At 38.0% G+C, this 21,277-nt stretch overlaps 1 protein-coding gene across 1 annotated transcript; it reads right to left on the bottom strand.

Moving 5' to 3' along the window:
- Nucleotides 1–805: 805 nt before the first annotated feature.
- Nucleotides 806–21,167, bottom strand: RAB22A (RAB22A, member RAS oncogene family). Its single transcript, XM_035344253.1, has 7 exons — nucleotides 21,035–21,167; nucleotides 19,116–19,195; nucleotides 15,857–15,938; nucleotides 11,825–11,896; nucleotides 11,624–11,730; nucleotides 9,645–9,754; nucleotides 806–8,430 (listed from the first exon to the last, which is right to left on the bottom strand). The coding sequence occupies exons 1-7, from the start codon at nucleotides 21,068–21,070 to the stop codon at nucleotides 8,333–8,335; spliced, it is 585 nt and encodes a 194-aa protein (XP_035200144.1). The 5' UTR covers nucleotides 21,071–21,167; the 3' UTR covers nucleotides 806–8,332.
- Between the last annotated feature and the right edge of the window lie 110 nt (nucleotides 21,168–21,277).

Here is a 21,277-nt window from a genome sequence, read left to right as displayed (position 1 = left end):
TCTCAGACATCACGCCGCACAGAAAGGAAGTATAAGACAAAAGCTGCATTCTCTCTGCTGTTTTCCCCCATCTCTTTTTTGTACAAGTTTGTCTGTTGTCTGTCTGTGTATACTTACGCCTTGGAAAAGCTTCAGTTTCTGAATGACCAGCAGTCACTGCTTTTAGAAAACAGCTATTTGAGCTGTCACTTAGATTCACTTTTACCGTGGTATCGCTTAGCATTCCTCTTCTGGAACTCTATTACTATAGAGACTACTTTTGATGATGTTGAGAATTCTGGAACCACTTATGAACAAGGCCAGCACATTTATAAACAAAGCTTTTTATTAATAAAATGTTTACACCTTTTTTGCACAATACATCGGACTGGTAGTGATTTAGCATGTTATTACGCTATAAAAGTTTATTATGAATGCTTAAGCTGAAAATGCTGTTTACATTATGCCAAACCAACATTTCTTTATTTTCAGTCTATGCACTATATGGGAGTGTAACAATACAAACAAAAAGGAGAGAACAAAAGTCTGGTTTTCCTCATTAGCATCTACAAACCAACAATACAGACAAACCTGTACACACCCTCGGGACCAGCCCAAGAGAAGACTATAAAAGTCTCAAAAACATTCATAAGCTTGGGAATTCATCACTATATTTCATCACTCGCAATCTGACTACATTTCATGCAGTGAAGCAATGGTTGTAAATTTGTGCAGTTTACAGTGCTGCAAATGCTCTGTAACTTTGAGCGGCTTTAGTTTGTCTTAATAAGAGATATTATAATAAGAAGGCACAGACCTTTCAATCTTTTTTTAACAGGTTAACCCAATACTATAACAAAAAGACAGAACATTCTCAGGAGGGACAAGAACTGCTGATACAAAGGTTAACCTTCACGCTTAATTTTACAGGCATACATTTATTACACTGCAAGAGCTATATGCATATCAGGTTATTTTTGTGCCCTGAATACACAAATGCAAAGTTTTTGTTTAGAAACCTTCAGAATTATTTCCTTTTTTCTTCATTGGACTGGGGACCAAAGAACACAAGGGGGAAAATTGCCAAGAAGTCTTAAGTGTCCTACGGCTACAGAAATATGATCCGTTCGTGTCTTGTATCAATTCACTCTGCCACAATTTCAATGCTGGATGCACTATTCAGAAATAGGAAGTACAGAAGTTAAAATATGGGAAAGTTTAAATTCTGTTATTAGGGCTTTACAATAATTTACTTCCTTCAGGCGAATGTGCTTTTAGCCTCCTATCTGGTGTAGTAAAGTAGTGGTATGTGTCTCAGCTGCTATGATTTCTTAATTTCATAACGCTGTACTAATGAATTACCATTTTCCTAAAAATATTTGCTGCTGTGACAGATACTTCTCAAACCTTTAAGGAGAAAAAAAAAAGACACTTGCCACTTTTTCTTGGCTAGATCCCATAAGGAAACAAAGAACAAATTATCAAGAAAAAGAGGATGGATTTAATAATAGGAAATATATACTGCAATGTGAGTAAAAGTAAGGCAAGAAAGAAGCAGTGAATCTAGCAGTGAATCTTTCTATGGGTCTGAATTGGACAGCAACAACTGGATGGAGTATTACATCCACACGAAGAGAATGACAGAAAAGGTTGTCTGTATCCTTCAACATTAGAAAAGGAGTAGCAGTTGGTTTGTTCAACAACACATGTGAAAATATTAATATGAATGAAACAAAAAAAAAACAACCTTCTTGAATAAAATTGTTAGTGTTTAAGCAAATAATTAACCCCCACAACTTGCGGTATGATGCAATGGGAAAAACAAAATTGTTTCTTCTAGAAATTCTCTATTCTAGAATTAGAACAGTTTCAGCAAACACTCTACTGATTTTTAAGGGGACACATTCATCCTAGTGCCTTGATTTCCCATGTGAAATAGGAAGCATCAAATAGCTCTAAGCCACTAGAACTTTTGTAAGCATTTTTAAATAGCTCTTTATAGTATGCACACTCACAGTACTTAAAAATTCAGGCTTGGGTGGGGGGAATTGAGAGGGGAAAGAAGAAAAAGTTGAGCCTGGAATTACTTTCACATGTCAGAGGAAACCCATCAATATTCTTGGGTTGCAGGATAGTCTTATAGGCCTTGAATGATTTTAATTTTTTTTTTTTAAATCTGTTACCAAACTTCATGGATAAAGTTTGGTAATGCTTGTTTGGCTTTTGCACATCAAGCATTTTTGATCCTATCTGACTTTAAAGTCTGCATTCAAAAGACCAGAAAATGATATAATTATTTTATTTTTAAACAAGCATTGGTGTCAGAAGGCCTAACAATTATAGAGAAATATGTTTTGGCACTTGAATTCTTGTATGAGAAACAAAGATGTAGTTTCAAGCTTATTTCTTTTGACAGACCGGAGCCATACAACTCGGAAAAGGTCAGCTGACAAATTTTTCTTATACTAAACTCTTTTAAAAAAAATCTTAGATTGGCAATTCACACCAATATCTTTTATAAGTCTTCTGTTGCCAAACGTTAGTATGGATATGATCTACAAATAGAGATGCAACGTGAGCATAGAATAGTTTAGTTGGAAGGGACCTACAAAGCTGATCTAGTCCAACTGCCTGGCCACCCCAGGGCTAACCACAAGTTAAAGCGTATTATGGGTGGCATTATCCCAAAGCCACTTGAACACCGACAAACATGGGGCATCAGCCACCTCCCTAGAAAGCCTGTTGCAGTGTTTGACCACACTGCCAGAACCTCCCTGGCACAGCTTTGTGCTGTTCCCTCACATCCCACTGTCAGTTACCAGGGAGCAGAGACCAGCATCTCTCCCCCAGCTTCCCTTCCCCAGGATTTGAAGAGAGCAATAAGGTCACCTCTTGGCCTTCTCTTCTCCAAACTAGACAACCCAAGTGTCCTCAACCTCTACTCACAGAACATGCCTCCCAGCCTGTTTACCATCAGCTTTGTTGTCTTCCTCTCGATGTGTTCAAGTATCTTAACATTATTTCTATGTTGTGGGCACAGAACGGCACACGATATTCAAGGAGAGGCTGCACCAATGCTAAATACAGTAGGAGAATCACCTCTTCTGACCGGCTGGCTATGCTGTGTTTAATGGACCCCAAAATATGGTTTGCCCTTTTGGCTGCCAGGGCACACTGCTGGCTTGCGTTGAGCCTGCTGTCAGCTGGGGCCCTTTCTGCAGAGCCATTCTGCAGCCACTCATCTCCCAGTCTGTACCCGTGTCCAGAATTACTCCATCCCAGTGCAGCCCAGCATCTACCCTTGACAAACTTCATGCCATTGATGATTGTCCATTGCTCCAATCTGTCCAGATCCCTCTGCAAGGCCTCTCATCCATCCAGGGAGTCAACAGCACCTCCCAGTTTAGTGTCATCAGCAAACTTGCCAAGGATGCATTCCACTCCTACACCCAGGTCACTGATAAAAATGTTGAACATAACTGGCCCTAGAATTGAGCCTTGGGAAACACTGCTAGGGACTTGCCAGCAAGCAGACACAGCCCCATTTACTACCTTTTGAGCTCTACTGTCAAGCCAGTTCATCATCCAGCATTGTGTGAACCTGTTTAACTCAGTTGGACAATCTCTCCAGGATATTCTGAGGGACAGTATCAAAGCCCTTACTAAAATCCAGAAAGACTGCATGTACTGCCTTCCCTTCATCCATTAAGTGGGCAACCTTATCATTGAAGGAGATCAAATGACTAAAGTAGGACCTTTCCTTCACAAATCCATGCTGACTACACCTGATCAAAGTTTTGTTCTTTAATTGCCTTTCAGCAGCACTCAAGATAATCTTCTCCATAACTTTTCCAGGGACTAAGGTTAGACTGACGTCTGTAACTTCCTGGGTCTTCTCTAGTGCTCTTCTTGGAGATGGGTAAAACCTGGCTCGCTTCCAGTCAGCGGGGAACTCCCTAGACTACCAAGACCTTTGGTAAATTGTTGAGAGAGGTTCAGATGTTAAGAGTTATCTCTGAAGAAAGTTACGCAGATCTTTGAAAACCTTACTTCCACGCACACAATTCTCATGCTTTGAGAAACTGACTCATCGCATACAAATACAGTCTTGGGTCGTTGTAAAACAACTTCCCGCTAAGTTAAGAAAGTTTATCCCTGTCTCTTGTCCATGGGAAGATGAGACTCTTTTTAGAGATTTAAAGTATTTAAGAAAGATATCCGAAGTATTTTAGAAAATGAATAGGCTGTGTAGAAGTTGATGTCAATTGTGTATTCAGAATCTCCCCATGCTTGAGATATTTTTCTACTTTTATGTAGTTATTGCTGCTTATAAGTGAGGCTCCCTACAGGGTGACTAGCCACACAGTTCATACAGCTTCTGTCCTGTAAATCATCAATTCCCAAGATAGTATTTGCAGACCGCTGACATAGCACGCCACAAATAGACTGCCTCATCCTTAATAAACACTAAAGACAGTTTCACAGGAACGCCATTCAATCATCACTAATAGTTTTCTTTTCCAACTAATACTCAATATATTATACTGGAAATGAACACTAATGTTAAGGAACAATTTAGGATTAACATCATAACACAAAGCTTGTCAAGGCCATTGTTTTTAAACCATTCAAGATATTGAAAATTAATTATTTTTTGATTAAAAAAAATAATGAAGCTTTAACCATGAATGACAGCAATTCCCAATGAATTTCACATCTCTCGACCAGGTTAAAGGAACAGAATTCATGATCAGTAAGTAAGCATGGTTGCCTCTCCTCTTAGTCTCTTCCCAGGCAGGTAAGTATTCCTTCCTGAGCGTGCTGGTAGCATTAAATTGGTACTATGTACACAAACATATCAAAGGCAAGTCTGCATTGAACACCACTCTGAACTATTAGCTGTCTGATACTGTGGCACTTAAAGGAAAGGTCTCACTGACTCCAGTAGGAATTTAAAGTGCAATGATTTTTGTTTCATCATGGATCTAATAATACACAAAGTCTTTACCTTCTTGGAAACAGCAAAAGTTGTTGGAATTATCTTAGAACTTTTCAAAGCACCTATTACAATTTTCAGTAGTTTGGCCACTAAATGCCGTTATATTTTGTTAAACAGAAGCTTCCACAACTCACCTATCTAGGCACTTAGCATGCCAGTTTCCAGCATGTATCTAAAATACGCTACAAAGCTACTCACATAGCATAGCACGTCATTTAAGAAACTTATAATTTATAGGGAATGATGAAGACACCCTCTAAAACTTGGGCAGCACATTTAAGTAACTCCAAAGCTTAGGAACAAGCCATTTGTCAAGTACAATTTTTATAGAAATCTGTACTTTTGTAGGAAAGAGTTGGCATTGTGTAGAGGTGGAAATAGCATTTTGTCAATTTAAAAATGCTCTAAATCAATTTTATGACATGCACCTCATTATCTTTTTACAAATATGACACTTGTCCCTCTCAACTCTTTTTTTAAAGCCATCAATTCCCTTTTAGATTATTTTAAAACCTAGTCTCTATGATGATCACAATTCATGAAAAAGAAAGGTGTAGCAGAATTAAACTCAAGTCCCAAGTTTTTTTCAGTAACTTCTTAAAGTTACAAGAAAAGTTATCTGGAATGGTTGATAATCAATCCTTAAAACACTCAAAGGCTAATTTTTCTCCAAATAGAGAGGCTATATTAGGGAAAAATATAATCAGTTCCAGTAAGCCTAGTGCAAAATGAAAGCAGATGGCCTAAAAAATTATTAGTACAGAAGAAACCATTTTTCTCCAACAAAAATGAGATCTCAAACATGCACATCTCATCCAGGCAAGACTGCATTTCAACTTTTGGTTAAGGCCAACTTATCAACAAAAAGTTATCTTGGCCCTAATGAACTGACATCTACAGTCTGTCATTTTACATAGACATGGTCTTAAAAAGCAGTCTCACTTCAATGTTTCTAGTTTGGGCAAACCCTGGTCATTTCCATGTCTTCATTACCTGGAGTAATTTAAGATTGGGACTGCAAAAAAGCTATGAAGTACGCTTGTATTCCACCCAGATTAGTAATATGCACACAAAAGGAGTCTGAGGCATCAAGATTTAGCTACATCTGTGACGAGTCAGGTTGATGCTGCTGCTTGTTTTCTTGTTTGTTTTAAGACAAATTCTGGTATGCATCAAGTAAATGTGAATAGCTTAGAATGTACTTTATAAAGATTTCCTAAGAGATATTATATAGGATCAGTGAGATAATAGAAGTGGTGTAACAGTACATGATGCAGTATGACTAGAGACAGCTACAGTTATCTCAGTATTAACCTAGCTCTCAGTCCAGCCTAGAATTCAGTATTTCTTCTCAAGTCAATAAATATCGGATCGATAATATTACACAATTTTTATTATCTCACTGAAGACTTAAACTCAATTTTTATTCCATGCTACAAGCAATAAAAGTAATTTAGCAAGTCCAAAAACCTTTTTCTACTAACCTGCATGGAAGGTATTCCCAATATTTAATATTTTCATTTTCTTACTATATTTTCTAGTTCAAGAAAATTTCCAGATTATTTAATAAATGAAATATTTTATACATGAAGCATGAAGCCTGTACAATGATTTAAAAAATGTAGTCAAATTTCATTAAAACATACTGATCCATTTAAAATTTCACCCTAACAGTTTAACTGTTCTGCTCCATAAGAGCTCTACAAGAATTTTGATTAATACAAACTAATCTGAATTGTAAATTCTTTCATTTTTTAAAAAAAACTTTTCCCTCATTTCCTTAAGAGAAAATACTTGAGATGATAGCCAGATTACAGAGAAAAAATATCTCACCATGACCTCATTTCAACTGGAAAGCTTAACAGCATAGTAGTATACTTGAGTATTTTAAGATCTTTTTCTTCAAAAGTATAAAGTTCCTCACTGCTGCCAGTAAGAAACAAAAAGCAAAAATAAATAAAAAAAAGCACAAAAGGGTATGGTCAATCTACAGTTTAATTGAGAGCATACTAAAACCAACACAATATAAGCTAAACACTGATTTACTTTTAAAAAAAAAAAAAAAAAAAAAGTCCTCACAAGTGAAAAAGCCCAGGAACCAAGAGGTAATGATCTACACTACCACATGTCTTAAGGTTACTTCCTATTTGTACTTTTGTGCCCAAAACAGGAAAGACTGGGTGCACCACAGATGAAAACTTGTTCAACAGACAGACCTCACATTGCACCGACAGCAGCCTCTATTGATTAGATCTTTCTAATGGGATTTAAAGAGTGAATTTCAGCCTGTCTCCGGATGAAGTCACCAACAGTGACAATACCTAAAATGCTGGAAAAAAAAACGATAGATAACCCCAGGAGTTCATCCATAGGTGCGGAATGAAAGGAGTGAATAAGATTGCCTTTTTTAAAAAAAATGTTTTTACATAATTTATAATACTTTAAACACTGGTCTCTTAAATATAATATGAACACTTTACACATGCTAAGCAATTAAAAGCTTTTCCCCCCAGCCTTTTAAGTCTTATCAGAACTATTGGCAGCATCTGTTTACAGCATCTGTTTTTAGTCAGTAATCACTTAATTTAGTCAGAACTACATCTAGGTTTTCTTCAATCAACATCTTAATATTAAAAACCTTCCAAGAACAAGAAGATGACTGCAAAACATATCAGTCTGCCTTAAAGTGATTAAAGTCAGCATGGAAAAAAGATTGTCCATGGTTTAAGACCTCTCGTTTGTGTCCCCATCCCCGGCGTGTATCATCTTTAAATAAAAAGTGCAAATGGGTTCTGGGGAGTGGATGGACTGATTTGCCTACTATCTGTCTTCAGCTGCTTATTCTGTAGCCACCTCCAACCAACTGTCCCATTATACTTTGGATTAGCTACAGTTAAATCTCAAATAAGGCTCACTGAAGAAAAGGAAGAAATAACATCCAACTAACTTTCAAATTTCAACAGACTCCTCCCACCCCCAAGTCCCACAAAAGTGCTCATTTCCCTTTTTACAAAAAAAAAAAAAAAAACACAAAATCTTGATTACAAAACTACTAAACATTTCAGTTCTACCGTCCATAGTCACCTTCCTTTTAAGCAAGGCCACAAAACTGATGATGGATTCCCTTTGAATACAGGAGATACTACACTTTTTGTAAGTAAACAGGCTGACATTATGATTGCAGTCTTTTCTGCGAGCATACAGATGTCAGATGAACTGGTCCATTTTTGTAGGACCTTGGGCGTATGAACACCAGCAGATAGAGATCTAAGACTGATAATATAAACCCAACGTGAACTATTAACTTCCAAGACCACCTACTTTATAAACAAGTCTGATTTTCTAATGGATCAGTCAACAGCAGCTGCGCTTTGTCACCGATGGCTGTCTTCTAAGTTTGAATCCCTTACCACTAGTTGGGGGGTTCGTGTCAGTTGATGGAATTCTACGACCTATAAGGAGGCAGAAAATAACATTTATAGCAAACATATTTGAAGCTTATTGTATGCATTCAATGTATGTTATGTCATATGTTATCAATGATGACATTTATTAATTAGGCAGTTAACAGTCTATACAGTGCCCATAAGAGGTACAGTTCCACAAAAAAGAGCAGAGGCAGCTTTAAGCTAACTTTGCAATTCAGGCTAAATCAGTTTTAAGAGACCTAAGTTACGGAAGCACCCTGAGAATATACTTTGCAGGATGAAATACCATCTGGAATCTCTTTGTTGAGACCTACCATCTAGATCTGCATTTCCACAGCAGATCACCCGTCAGGCTTAGCACTGAAGTACTTGTAAAGGTAGCTACTTCAGTCATCAAATCGGTGTTTGAAGTTGACCATTCATTGCTGAGAATTCTTTTTTTGGGAGGTTTAAGACGTTTTCCCATATTTTAATCTAGGTCAATTTTTAGAGTATGGAAAGCAGCTATGAAGTCAGTAAATCATGAAGCTTATCTACAGTGCATACTTTTGACATCAGCTTCAATATACTCATCTGCTTTCAAGAACTGTGTTTTTTCTAAAGTACAACGTTGCTGTAGTTACTCAAAGTTAAATAATAGTGCATGCACACACAAACGGACTGTTGGTTCTAATTTCACACACAGGCTGATATGTCTGCATCTTGATGTTGCTGCCTGAAATATATCCTACAAATAAAACAAAATATCCCAACAGTACTGGTGGAAAATCCACACGCTAGCTGCTAGTCTCCCAGGCAGTAATCTAGCACTTTTGAATTCTTCTGTTTTTGAAAACACGCAGTTCTAGACTAAGCAGAAACATTAAGAGCAAGAATCAAATTCCTTTTCTCAGTTCTATAAAGTTTGGATATTTCTCATGCCATTTACTGTTCCTTCCATAACCTTGGATGTACTAGTTGAATCATTCAATAAGGGATATAGTAAGATGACGCTGACTTCTGACATCAGTGCCCTGCTTGCTATTTGTCCAGCAGCATAACAGTAGGCTTAAAATCCCTACAAGGAATCTTTAGAGATCATTAGATGACCAAAAATGTACATACCTCAGTTAGCATTCATAGCTGACTAACAAATATAAATCACCATACTATTGCTTAAATAGCACCCCAAAAAAATTACAGTAAACAAATTTCTACTTGAACTTCTTTCAGAAAACGTTACCTGTTTAAATACTTACTAATTTCTATAAAGAGTTCATTAATGTTTATTGCATTTTTCGCACTTGTCTCTACAAATATTGCATGAATGGAATCTGCATAGTCTTTAGCATCTTTTTCCATGACTTCTCTAAAAAAAAAAAAAAAAAAAGGAAAGAAAAAAACTGAATGCAGAAGAAAGTATGATTTAAAACTTTAAGGGACATATTAAGCTTTTAAGTGTCTCACTTAACGAGTATTTCATATTACCCATTTCTCATCACCCTGCTCCCTTATCCTGAAGTTGATGCTCATTTTTTGCTGTATGCTTTCTTCCTGCCCAGAGGTAGGAGCACCACTGAAGCACAATCATAAACTAAACAACCTCAATCCATCTGACATTACAGCGGAGTTTGTTTCCTCAGTGCTTAAAGCATAGGTCTGCAATCAGTCACTGGGGGTACTTGGCTCTTCACACACACAAGTTTTAGGTACACTGAAAAGATCCTAAAGTTTGAATTCCACTAGTCCAGTGGATTTCCTACAACTGCTCACAAAACCAGATCTCTCTCAACACTACATGGATTATTAGTATACCATTTCGGTTACGTGAAGCAATGAGGACGTTGCTATGAACAGGAATGTGTTTAGACTGTGCATACAACAACACAGCCAAGTTGTGAAAAAAATATTTTGCACCCTGAAGTTGATAATGCAATGATAAACAACAGAAAAAAAAAAAAAAAAAACCCAACAGGCGAAGAGAAGACTATATGACTATACCCCACACAGCTTTCCATACCATTTCTAAAATACAACTCTGCTGTCGGTAACAACATACTTAGGACACAAGACACACAAAAGCACAGACTGTAGGTCAGTGACACAAATACTGTCTCTGGAGTACAAGGAATCTTGGCCATTGGCTTGAATAGCAATGTTTATATGCTTTATGATGCCACCCAAGTACCAAGATGTAAGCACAAGTGGGAGATTTAACACTGCATGCCTTACATCGTCTTCTAAGGAAATTTATGCCATATTTACTCCAAGAGATAGGTTATTTCTGGGAAGAGTTATTAGAGCTCACTAGGTTACTAAAATATAGTAATGATTTGTAAAATTATACTAAGAACAAACTTTGCAGTGGCTTTTCAAACATATAACCAACCACACTGTTGCCTCTGGACAGCCGCAGTGGTACTTTTTCCAATGAAATCTGAAAACAAGAAGTTTGCACACACCTTCTTTCTGAATTTTGGCTTATTTAACCAGGACATCAATAAAAAAGGACTTCTTTTGTTTTTAATACATGCTTTCTTGAAACTTTGGCTGTCCATAAAGTTTCTCAAGAGCTTTTCCCACTTCCTGCAACCATTTCAACCACAGCCAATTCCACCCTGGCATTTAAGCAGAAACGGTAGGCACCTGAACAAGCAAGTCAGAAGAACCTACACAATGCTTTCCAACAGGATGGATGTTTTTCATAACAAAATGAGGTGCTACAGACTGACAGGGGTACTTGTTATAAAATGAGGTAAACAGCTTGTACTACACTGTAGTTTCATGGGCAGTTTAAGCTTGTGTAACTTGGCACTGCCACCAGAAAAGGTAATCCCGTCTCCCTATAAACTGCTCGTTCCTAACCCTGCTACCCCACCTCTGCCATGCTAGCAAGCAATCATGTTGTGAGCAAGATAAATACACTTGGATAGGTTTTCCTTTTTTTTTAATTGGTTAGTTTTAATCTGGACGCATTTTACAGCCTGATTTGCTGCCCAATCACACATGTACTCACAGCAATGGGGAGGAAGTGGGCAAGAAAAATAAAGGTAGACTAACCAAATCTTCTGGTAGCAGAAAACTCAGACTCCTTGTGAAACTACAAGTTTCACAAGACAATGCAAAACTGCTTAAGTTTAACTGCTTAGGATTTCAGAGCTGGTGAAAGATATAAAGTATTTAAAGCTCTATGAGCTTATCTCCTGAAATGAAGACTGAACCATCAACAGTTATTTACCTTACATCATTAAGATCACACTTATTTCCCGCGATAGCTACAACAATGTTTGGAGGTCCATGTTGTCGAAGCTCTTTAACCCAATTCTTTAATGTTGAGAAAGTCTCCTAATGTGGAAGAAGAATAGAAAGAATTAAGAATCAGAACTGGCCTGTGACACAACCAGAAGTTGTAATGCTGAGTCAAAGTCCAATTTCTTACCTCTTTTGTGATGTCATAAACTATAATGGCTGCTGCTGACCCTCTGTAGTACATTGGGGCTAAAGCACGAAACTGAAAGAAAGAGACCATACATCATGAATCTCATTTTCAATGACCTCCAGAACTTCCTTATTTAGGATAGAGATAACTAGCTTTAAATTTAACACTAGTGGAAAACTTTTCCTTGCAGAGAGCCTGCACAGCAGACTATATAAACTTCCATGAAAATACCATTTTACGCAGGCCAATCAATAAGTACTCCAGGAACCAGTAGCACACCTACGGTAAAAAAGCAAGAAGCTTAACTTGACCTTATTTTGACTATATTAAAATCTTTCTTTTAAAAGGCTGGTGATACAGACACAAACCTGCAGGACATATGCTCAACTTCAAATACTGAACAAGGGGGGAAAAAGTCAAAATTGAACTTGTTTCTTCTTGCTGGTGTTTTTGGACAAAAAGTAATTTAAAGAAAACTAGCATATATTATTGCTGATTTGAAATGTTCACAGGCTGGTGTCAAAGTCTAGTCCTGATGAAAAATGGGTAAGTCAAACCATTCATTTAATGCTAAAAGTGCTGTTTTCTCCCTAGTGTAACTTATGGCATTAGGGATTTTGCTCAAGCTTTTCCTCAATTTGAAGGATGTTTAAAACAAAAAAATGCAAAAGTCCAAAGCTATGTGATCCATTGCAAATAGAGCTTTAAGAAACATTTTGGATAATAAAAACCTACAGTAATTTTATTACAATATTTAAAATTAAGCCTGTAACAGGCACATTCATTTGGTAGTGAGTTTGCAGGGTATAAAACAGGGCTGTACCTTTGCACAGACAGTGTTCTGAATCCAGGATTGGTGAAAAAAAAAAAAAGAACACAACTGGAGTTGCACCTAAAATATTATTAAAAGTTTCCTAACAATATAACAATATGATGTTCTGCTAATTGAAAAAGCACCATAGAATTGGTCTAGCAAACAAAACTCTCAGCTGAAGCACAGAGTAAGCTGTTTTGATGTAAGCATGTGCGACTTAGATCTTTCATGCAACTTGCTAACCATGAGTAGAATACAGATTTCCAGGAAGGCTGATATTTTATTAGAACCAAGCAAATTTCCTTTTGCTTAATACAGTGCAACTGAGAGCAATATTATAAACCATAAAAGTTTTGGTATAAAGGCGAATTCCAGACCATTTACATTTAGATCCCGAATTCTGTATTGAAAATGGGGTTTTGAACACAAAGTTCAGAATATGAAAATATTTAATAGTGAGAAAGGGAAACAGAAAGGGCAGGCATTCAGTTCACATTGGGGCATAATCCCTCTCCTCCACATAAATACTAAAATGCACAGGGAAGCATATTTGGTAAACCACCACTTGGACTCGTTGCAACCTGGCTTTTTGATTATTTGACTATTTAGATTGGGAATAAACCAACTTTCACTTGCTGATTTGGTATTACTCTCATTTCCTGCCTAACACTTAGATACCTTTTTTTTCCACCTAAGAGCAGTCGGTAGCTAAAATACATTAACAAAATACATGTCACCAGAAACACTCATTTTTTGTTTTGCTGCTTTTTCTAAGCTTGCCCTCCAGTCTCTGATTGGCATTTTGACAGAATTATTAACAAGACAGTGTAATTATCCAGAGAAATTTTCACAATTCTTAGGTATAAACACAAAAAATCCCAGCTGCTATAAGTAATCTACCAACTTCATACAGTGCAGAAGAAATGAGAGAACAAGTAAGACATGCAGGGAAGCCACGTCTTCCTGAAGCCATTTAGAACATGAGGTTATCCAGTATAACCTAGAACCATTTGCTGATGGGCTTTAAAAGTAGAAGATAGTAAACTCTCCTCAAAAAGACCTTGAACTTTGTTTTTTTACTATCATAGCTCATAAGAGAAATCATAATCCCAAGAACAGTTTGGGCGTTTTTGGTATTCCAGACCACCGCAGACGCGATCCCTTCCACAATGCACTGGCAGACATATTGCATGACCAGAAAACAGTGCTGCAGATTTCAGCACAAGGCACGTATATGGACCCATCATAAACAGCAGTAAGAGATAGTGTCAGCTTGGTTTTGGAGAGAAATATCTATGAAGACACTGACATCCTATCAAAGAAAATATTCTTGCTCCCAGTTTGCTGATTTCCTTGGATATACTGGGCCCCACAGTGACGACTTCTTGTGTGAAACAAGCTTTAGAGATATAAAAGATCATGGCTCAGGAGCCAGGTAAGTCTTCTCTCCTTTTCTGACTTTTACAAAAATATCATGCAACTTGAATGGAAGAAAATAAAAAGGTGTCATGTCTAAAAACAGGCAATATGCTAGTCCTGTACAGATACACTTCCTCAGACTGCAGCATGCTGAATCTAAATTAGGGTGTTCTCCCATGGCCTGCAAACACAAAGTGAACAGGATGGAATGCTAATACGTAATAGATATTTCCTGCCAAGTTGTTGCAGGCTCGTTTGTAAAGCTTTCTGTTTAAGAGTAGCAGCCTCTTAAGTCTTCCTCTACCCCTCAGAAATCTGATTCAAGCATTAACATTTCAGAATGAGCTATGATGTTCACTTAAGGAAAACTGTTGACAGCAAATGCTGACTGAACTCTGGTAATGGAAGGACTGGGATATTTCTGATAACCTACCCTACATAAGTAGGACGTATCCCTAGGACACATCCCCAGTGACCCAAGTTTGCTTTATATCATGCTGCTGGGAAGAAATAAGTAGTCATTCAGAATCTAGAACACTGAATACAAGACAAATACACTAGAGTGACTTTTCTAGGCATGAAGGCTGTTATCACACTAAAAAGCTACCAAGTCAGTTCCACCAGGACTTCAAGAACTTGATTGACTGCACAAGGTTGACTGAGCCTTTACAATACTTCCCCCCCCTTTTTTTCTTGAGCCAATCCTGAATATATACTACAGTTGCATTTGCCAGTTACAATCCCAAAATAACTCAACCTGATCAAACTGACTCTTCACAGGGAGAGCTCTGGTATCTATCTTCGTTATAGTTAGCTCATCTCCTGAGTAAACTTGTAAGTAACTGACAGTTGTCAGTAGTTAACAGTCAAAATTTTGAATTCCAAGAATAATCACTATTAATGGGGGTTTATTTCTATCAATGTTACTGGCAGACCATAAAGAAGCAAGTTAACTAGCAAATCTTTCCCTTCCCTAAGTAAAACTGAGGCAAAGTAACTGTGATTTCATTTGACTAGTCGATTTCTTGAATGCCTTTGTTACCTCTGCTCAGAATGCAGGCTGCATTTGGCCCTCTGCATACTGCAGATATCAAAGCCCCAAGCTATCAAGTTAAAATTTGAATTTCAAAATAGATTTCTTGACATAGCTTTTAACACTACGAGATTTGGGAAGATAACTCTATAAAGTAATAAAAGATCAGTTCTCATCCGAAGTATTGCTTGAAACAACTTTTGATCACCTAAACCCACATCCTATGAACACTTTAAAAACCTCAGTAGTATTAATAGGCTACATAATAGGAACATAGGAACATTTTAGCTAACAGAATGTGTTAGCAGCCGTGTATTTTTCCAGAACCAGGACCTTACCTGTACAATGAAACAAGATCATTCATTTCACTCTGATGCTCGTGTTAGCAGTTGCAGCGAGTGTTAAAACTCAAACAGAAATGGTACCAGAGACAGGTACTGGCTTTTTGCCCTCCCTTGTTTTCCTTCATACACCACTTACTTTCAGTCAATCTAATCCCAATCTTCAATTTTCTATGTTACTCTTAGGTAATCATCCTTAACTTCACTCTTCAGCTGTAATATCAATAACGGAAAATATATTTACACCACCCGTATCTTGACAGTAACCTGCACAGAAACTAATGTTCTAATAGAAGTTCATAGAACCAGATGACTTTGTGACTTTCAGGGGTGGGGTTGAAAAGCATCCCAAACTCTAACCAGAACCATAACCACAGGTTTGATGAAAGATATGCGATTAAAGATATGTGTAAGACTCTACTCACCCGTTCCTGTCCAGCTGTATCCCAAATTAGGAATTTATGCAGCTCATTTTGATACTGTACAGTCTTGGTCATAAATGAGGCTCTGGAAAAGAAAACACTTTGACTTTCAGGATATTAATGCCAAAATATAAATGCCTTCTTCAAATGTTAGTACCATGAATGTTTAAAAAAGTTTGTATTTCAACAAAAGTGTTCCACCCCTCCACCCCTGACAAAACCAAGTAAGATTTTCATATACAAATGTTGAAATTAATTTGAGGAAAAGGGCTTTGTTACAGAAGGACAAAATAGCTACTTAAATTTAAAATAAAGGAGAGCAATCACAAAATGCTTTCCAATGTTAAGAGTTAATCTCATTCCCATTCCTTAAGCTCAGATGGCTGGCCAAATAGTACCACTGTCCAAAGTTGCGTGTTCTTTTAGAAGCCAAATATAAGATGCAAGGACCCTACAAATAAAGTCTAACTACAGTTTATTTAAATGCAGGTAACTCAATGTATTTTAGCATGGAGTAAGAGTAAATAAAGTGATAGGAGCATCTGTAGTAAAGCACAAAGACTTCAATTTCCTTAAGACTGATGAAAATCTAGTAAGAAAACAGGCAGCATCCCACCTAAATTTCCTACTTGCAGTAAATTTCCTATCTGCTTCTTCCAGCCAACACCATAACTGCATGAACAAGATCTATACCCATTCAGAAAGCCTGTTTAATGATATAAAGAAAGACTAAAGACTCTGCAGGTCCTAGAGATGCAGGAGTGGAAAGTGTCCTCCGCACTGAGGGTACAACAGTTCCGAAGTTCTGACAGGGTTTCTACAAGTTACCTACATTCAAATTTGAATCATGAACTAATTGTGAACACTTATGATGAAGTACAATTGCTCAGATCTTCTAAGACAAATAGAAATAGGACAGGAAATGTAAGATTGTATCTCATGAACTGAAAAAGCCAGGAGTAAAAGCTTTACTTTTTGTAAGATGCTTTCATTTTGTAAGATGCTCTGAAACCTCTCTCTAATCTTCCCTTTGCTCTTTCCACCTCCTAGTCTCAATCAGGAAATTAAAGCAAAGTCTAGCAAAAGTTTCAAAAACGAATTTGCTTAGAATTTTTGGGCTGCGTCTTACTGGAACTTCACACAATTCCTGCATTTGGACAAGTTTTGATCCATACTCCTATAAAATACCAACAGTACGAGTTGTTGGACCTCTTAATCATTTTACTAATACTGCTGAAAGATACAGATTTTTAATCCATCTCTTCAAGAAACCACATGAATTCCATAACTATCACTAAATTAAGGAAAACAAATTAAATCCTGCAAATTATCCTCATTACCACAACGGTGTGCAACTTCTAACAGCACTGTAAGAGACTGCACAGCATCTGTCAGACATTTCACTGAGAAAATGAATCCATATCTTATCTTTGGGTTCCTGCCTTTAAATATATGGGTACTACGCAAAAGGGAGAGGAAAAAAGTAATAAAAAAAATCAACCATCACAGAACCAGAAAACTACAAGATGAAAAGAAACTGACTCTGGAAAGAAGACAACAGTATTATTTGATGAAGTTCATTCTAGTCTCAGCCCGTTCACCAGGAAAATAAAACAAAAACGACTTTTCTCCAGAATATAGGACGTTCTACTTTGCCTAAATAGAAGCATCACAGATCACAGTCTTTGCTCTGCAGCTTTATGTAGTCTCACAGACATGCATGGCAACACGGTTTCTTAGAATTTAGAAATTGACAACAAATTTGACAAGGCTGGAGTTCACATGTGACAGGAAGACATAATGCAAATTCCAAACTAGGTTACTCAAATGTTTAACCCAGGTAGTTTAGATGTCTGGCCATATACATGTAACTATGGAAAAGAGCACCACAGCCAAATAAATAGGTACTCCTCACATTTGCAAAGCTTAAGTCTGGGTTACCATGGCTGGTCACCTACTACTTAGACTTTTTTAATGAAAAAAACAGGCACTACATGCACAAGCATGAATGCTAACTTTGGGCTACTGTAGATACCACCTGTATTAGCCAATTATTTAACAGAAAAAAAAAAAGAAAAAAAAAGAAAACCTTTTCAATTTTTTTAAAGTATCTGGATGATTAGGAATGAAGACAGATTGCCAATTTCTCTAACACCTCAGGTAATACAAAAATAAATTGATCTTTCTGTCTGTCTCAACAAGAAGGTTTGCTTGTAGTTGTTATTACTGTGGGCATTAAGTCTTAACCTTCTGAACAATCTGAGCTTAAGTGTTTAGGACAGCCTGGCCCCCTACTTAAGCAAATAGCAATCTGGCTACTATTTCACACAGAAAAAATGGGGGGTGAGGGGTCTTTGAGGGGGAGGAAGGAGAGAGAGAGCAAGGAAACCACATTCTTCAGAAGAGCACGATGAGACACAGCTAATCTTTATCAATAGGATCTTTTTGGTCAAAGCTGTAGTAGAGGTTGTGTGGCACCTTAGGCAGGAAATAGTATTGACCCCCCACGCTTCTCAGCATCAAGTAAAGTCATGTCCTCCTGTACGTAAAGAATTGCTTCTGAGCCAAGCAGCACATAAGACACATGGAAAACAAAAAGGACAGCAAAGGAAATAAACAGAAGAACTTCCAACCACTCTAAGAATTCCTGATGTTCTCCCTCTTATCTATTTGAAGATTTAAGCTCAATAACATTGCTCCTCTGAGGCTCATCTTTCAAACGTCCTTAGCTGTGAGACTGATTGCATTAACAATTTCATCAGTTACTTGAGAGAGTGCGTAACATATCAACATATAATAGAACAAACTAAAGAGAACCTAAAATCTGAATTAGTATATTAGCTACCTTTGAAAACCTCGTAGACTTGTTACTCTACTTGACTCAAAAAAAAAAAAACTTCAAAAAATCATGCAGTCATATAATAATCATACTTGGAAATTCCAAGAATAGTGCATGACAAAGGCATGTTGTTCTTTAACAGAACCATCTATAGTAGAATACTTTTAACAGGATTTTATTAGCCATGATTAGCAACACAAAATGGGGTCAGATCTTACATATGAAAATGGAAACTGCAGTAGGGCCAAATACACTCCCAGGTTTACTAAGGTAGCTCAGGGGCTAATTAAGACTGCAGTCATATTTATTACCACATTTAGCTGCCACACACGGAAAAGCCTCATATGATCTTTTCAGGAGGTATACATGTTCCTACAATTTAGTCTGATCCTTGAACAAGTCATGTTTACTTTAGCTTCTTACCCTATTGTTGGGTTAATGTTGGGATCAAAGCTATCTTCTACAAATCTCCACACAATACTTGATTTGCCCACACCAGTGTCCTAGAAAAAAACAGAAACAATTGAAAGAGATATTAGTTGTCGTAAACCTTTCATTCTTTTTATCCTCACATATATTTTTCAGGAATAACATGTTCCCACAGACAATCTCAGAGAACTTTGATTAGATTCTGAAATATTTTGGGTATTAGCATATTGCTTACTAGCAAAATGAAAGATCTCTCTGCTAAGTTACAGTTCTCCAAACAAAATTGTTATAAAGAAATGTTTATGGAGTATAAAAATCCGCATTGTTGCTTTTTATCAGTTATTCAAGCTTTCCTCCCCAAAAGTATACACAAATCAAATTTGCACTAGAACAGAGAAAGACCTTCTACCACGTTTAGTAAAATATAGAGCAACTGAATATTGTACTCCACCTTTGCAAGCCAATCGAGCACATGAAATTATAAAAGTGTGACACACACATTTCAACTTCTGACTAATGCTGTCCCACCCTGTGTAATGAAAGGCCTGAAGTGTCTTCATGACACACCTGAAACATGTTTCAAATACAACTTTACAGGTTCATAAATGGTAGAAGAAGAGACTCAACATAAAAATTTCAGGGCACACATGTATTTGTACCACCAAATCAATTGGGAAAAAAAAAGCAAGCAATAGTAGGCATACTTAGGAGTGAAATAACAGATTACTAGTACTATTCTCAATAGCAGTTGGACATTTTAAATTGTCATTTAACTAAGACAGGTGACAGCAAACTTTTTGCTTTACATCTACGGAGTAAATAATTTTAAGGAAAAACAGCACAAATGCTGTTGAAGTTTTACACCATTCACGCATTATCTTGAATCTTCTATTATAATAAAACTGGGTACAGCATGTACACTTATGTTTATCTTTTCAAATTGTTTTCCTCTCAAAGAACGCGTGTGACCTCAGTTCAGTATCTGATAGTGTTTGCAGTCTCAATGAAGAAAGCAAATCTCAAAAATTTAGATGCAGTTTCTGGCTCTGGGAGTTCAGGAATCAGTTTTCATAGGTGTTTACTCTCCTCTCCTTACAGGACAAAATACTTTGCAGGCAGAGCCAACTGTAGCTCATAGCTACCCCAAACGTTTTCATAACACGAAGAGCACAGAAACAATTTTCTCTCTGAAGGGTAATGGGGCCATTTACAAGCAGAAGAGCATTCTGCCTGTCATACTCTGTGCAGCACAGGATTTAGATATAGAAAACTCCACCTATTCAAAAGGAGACTCTCCAATGAAGTCCTCAGAGCAAACCCAACCCAAGCCAACACATGGCTTTTCCCTGGAATTCCAAAACTCCTACTTCACTTTGCCTGATATCTCCTCCTTCCACTACCTGCTCCACTTAATGCACTTTCAAAGGCTGTGAAAAAAAAATAAAAATCGCACACAGAAAAAGAAAAAAGAAAAAAAGAACAGTTCAGGTTCCCTGCCTCTCTCTCGAGTTTGATTTCAGATGCTTTTATTTATTCCTTCTATGAACTCCAAGGCCGAGGAAGAGGGAATCACACACTGAGCCTTCGTGCTTCCTCTCTGCTTCTCCTCAGAGCCCAAGGCCGAACGAGGAGGATGAGGAGGATGATGAAGAGGAGGAAGAGCACATCTCCCCACAAAACACCTCTCTGCCCGCAGGGAAAGGCCTGTCCGTCCCCCCGACCGCTCTCCTCCAGGGACTAGGGCCGGGGAGCCGGGGCCCAGCGCTAGCTCTGAGGGTGAAGGGCCCCAGGCTCAGCCCCAGCAACCAACACCAGCCCAGAGAGCCCCTCAGCAGGGTGGGCGACGGCAGGCAGCCCCCTGCCCTGCCTCCTCCCGTCCCCGCCTCCCCCTGCCCGCGCCCCGCGCCACTTACCCCCAGCAGGCAAACTTTCAGCTCCCTCAGAGCCATGGTCGGGCAGGCTGCGCCTTCAACGAGCGCCGGAGACGCGGCCCAGAACGATCATAGCCCCTTCCCCGCTCGCAGACGGACACACAGACAGCCAGACGCCAGCGCGAGCAGCCCCCCGCCTCCCCGCCCCTCAGCTACAGGCGGATCTCCCCCCTCAGCTGCCGCGGCCCGGCCGCCATTTTGGGCGGCCCGCCGCCGTCACCTGAC

Source organism: Oxyura jamaicensis, chromosome 20, assembly GCF_011077185.1.
Source record: "Oxyura jamaicensis isolate SHBP4307 breed ruddy duck chromosome 20, BPBGC_Ojam_1.0, whole genome shotgun sequence".
In the NCBI taxonomy this organism is placed as follows: domain Eukaryota; kingdom Metazoa; phylum Chordata; class Aves; order Anseriformes; family Anatidae; genus Oxyura; species Oxyura jamaicensis.
The sequence above is the reverse complement of the archived record's forward strand: the minus strand, read 5'-3'. Positions and strand labels throughout refer to the sequence as shown.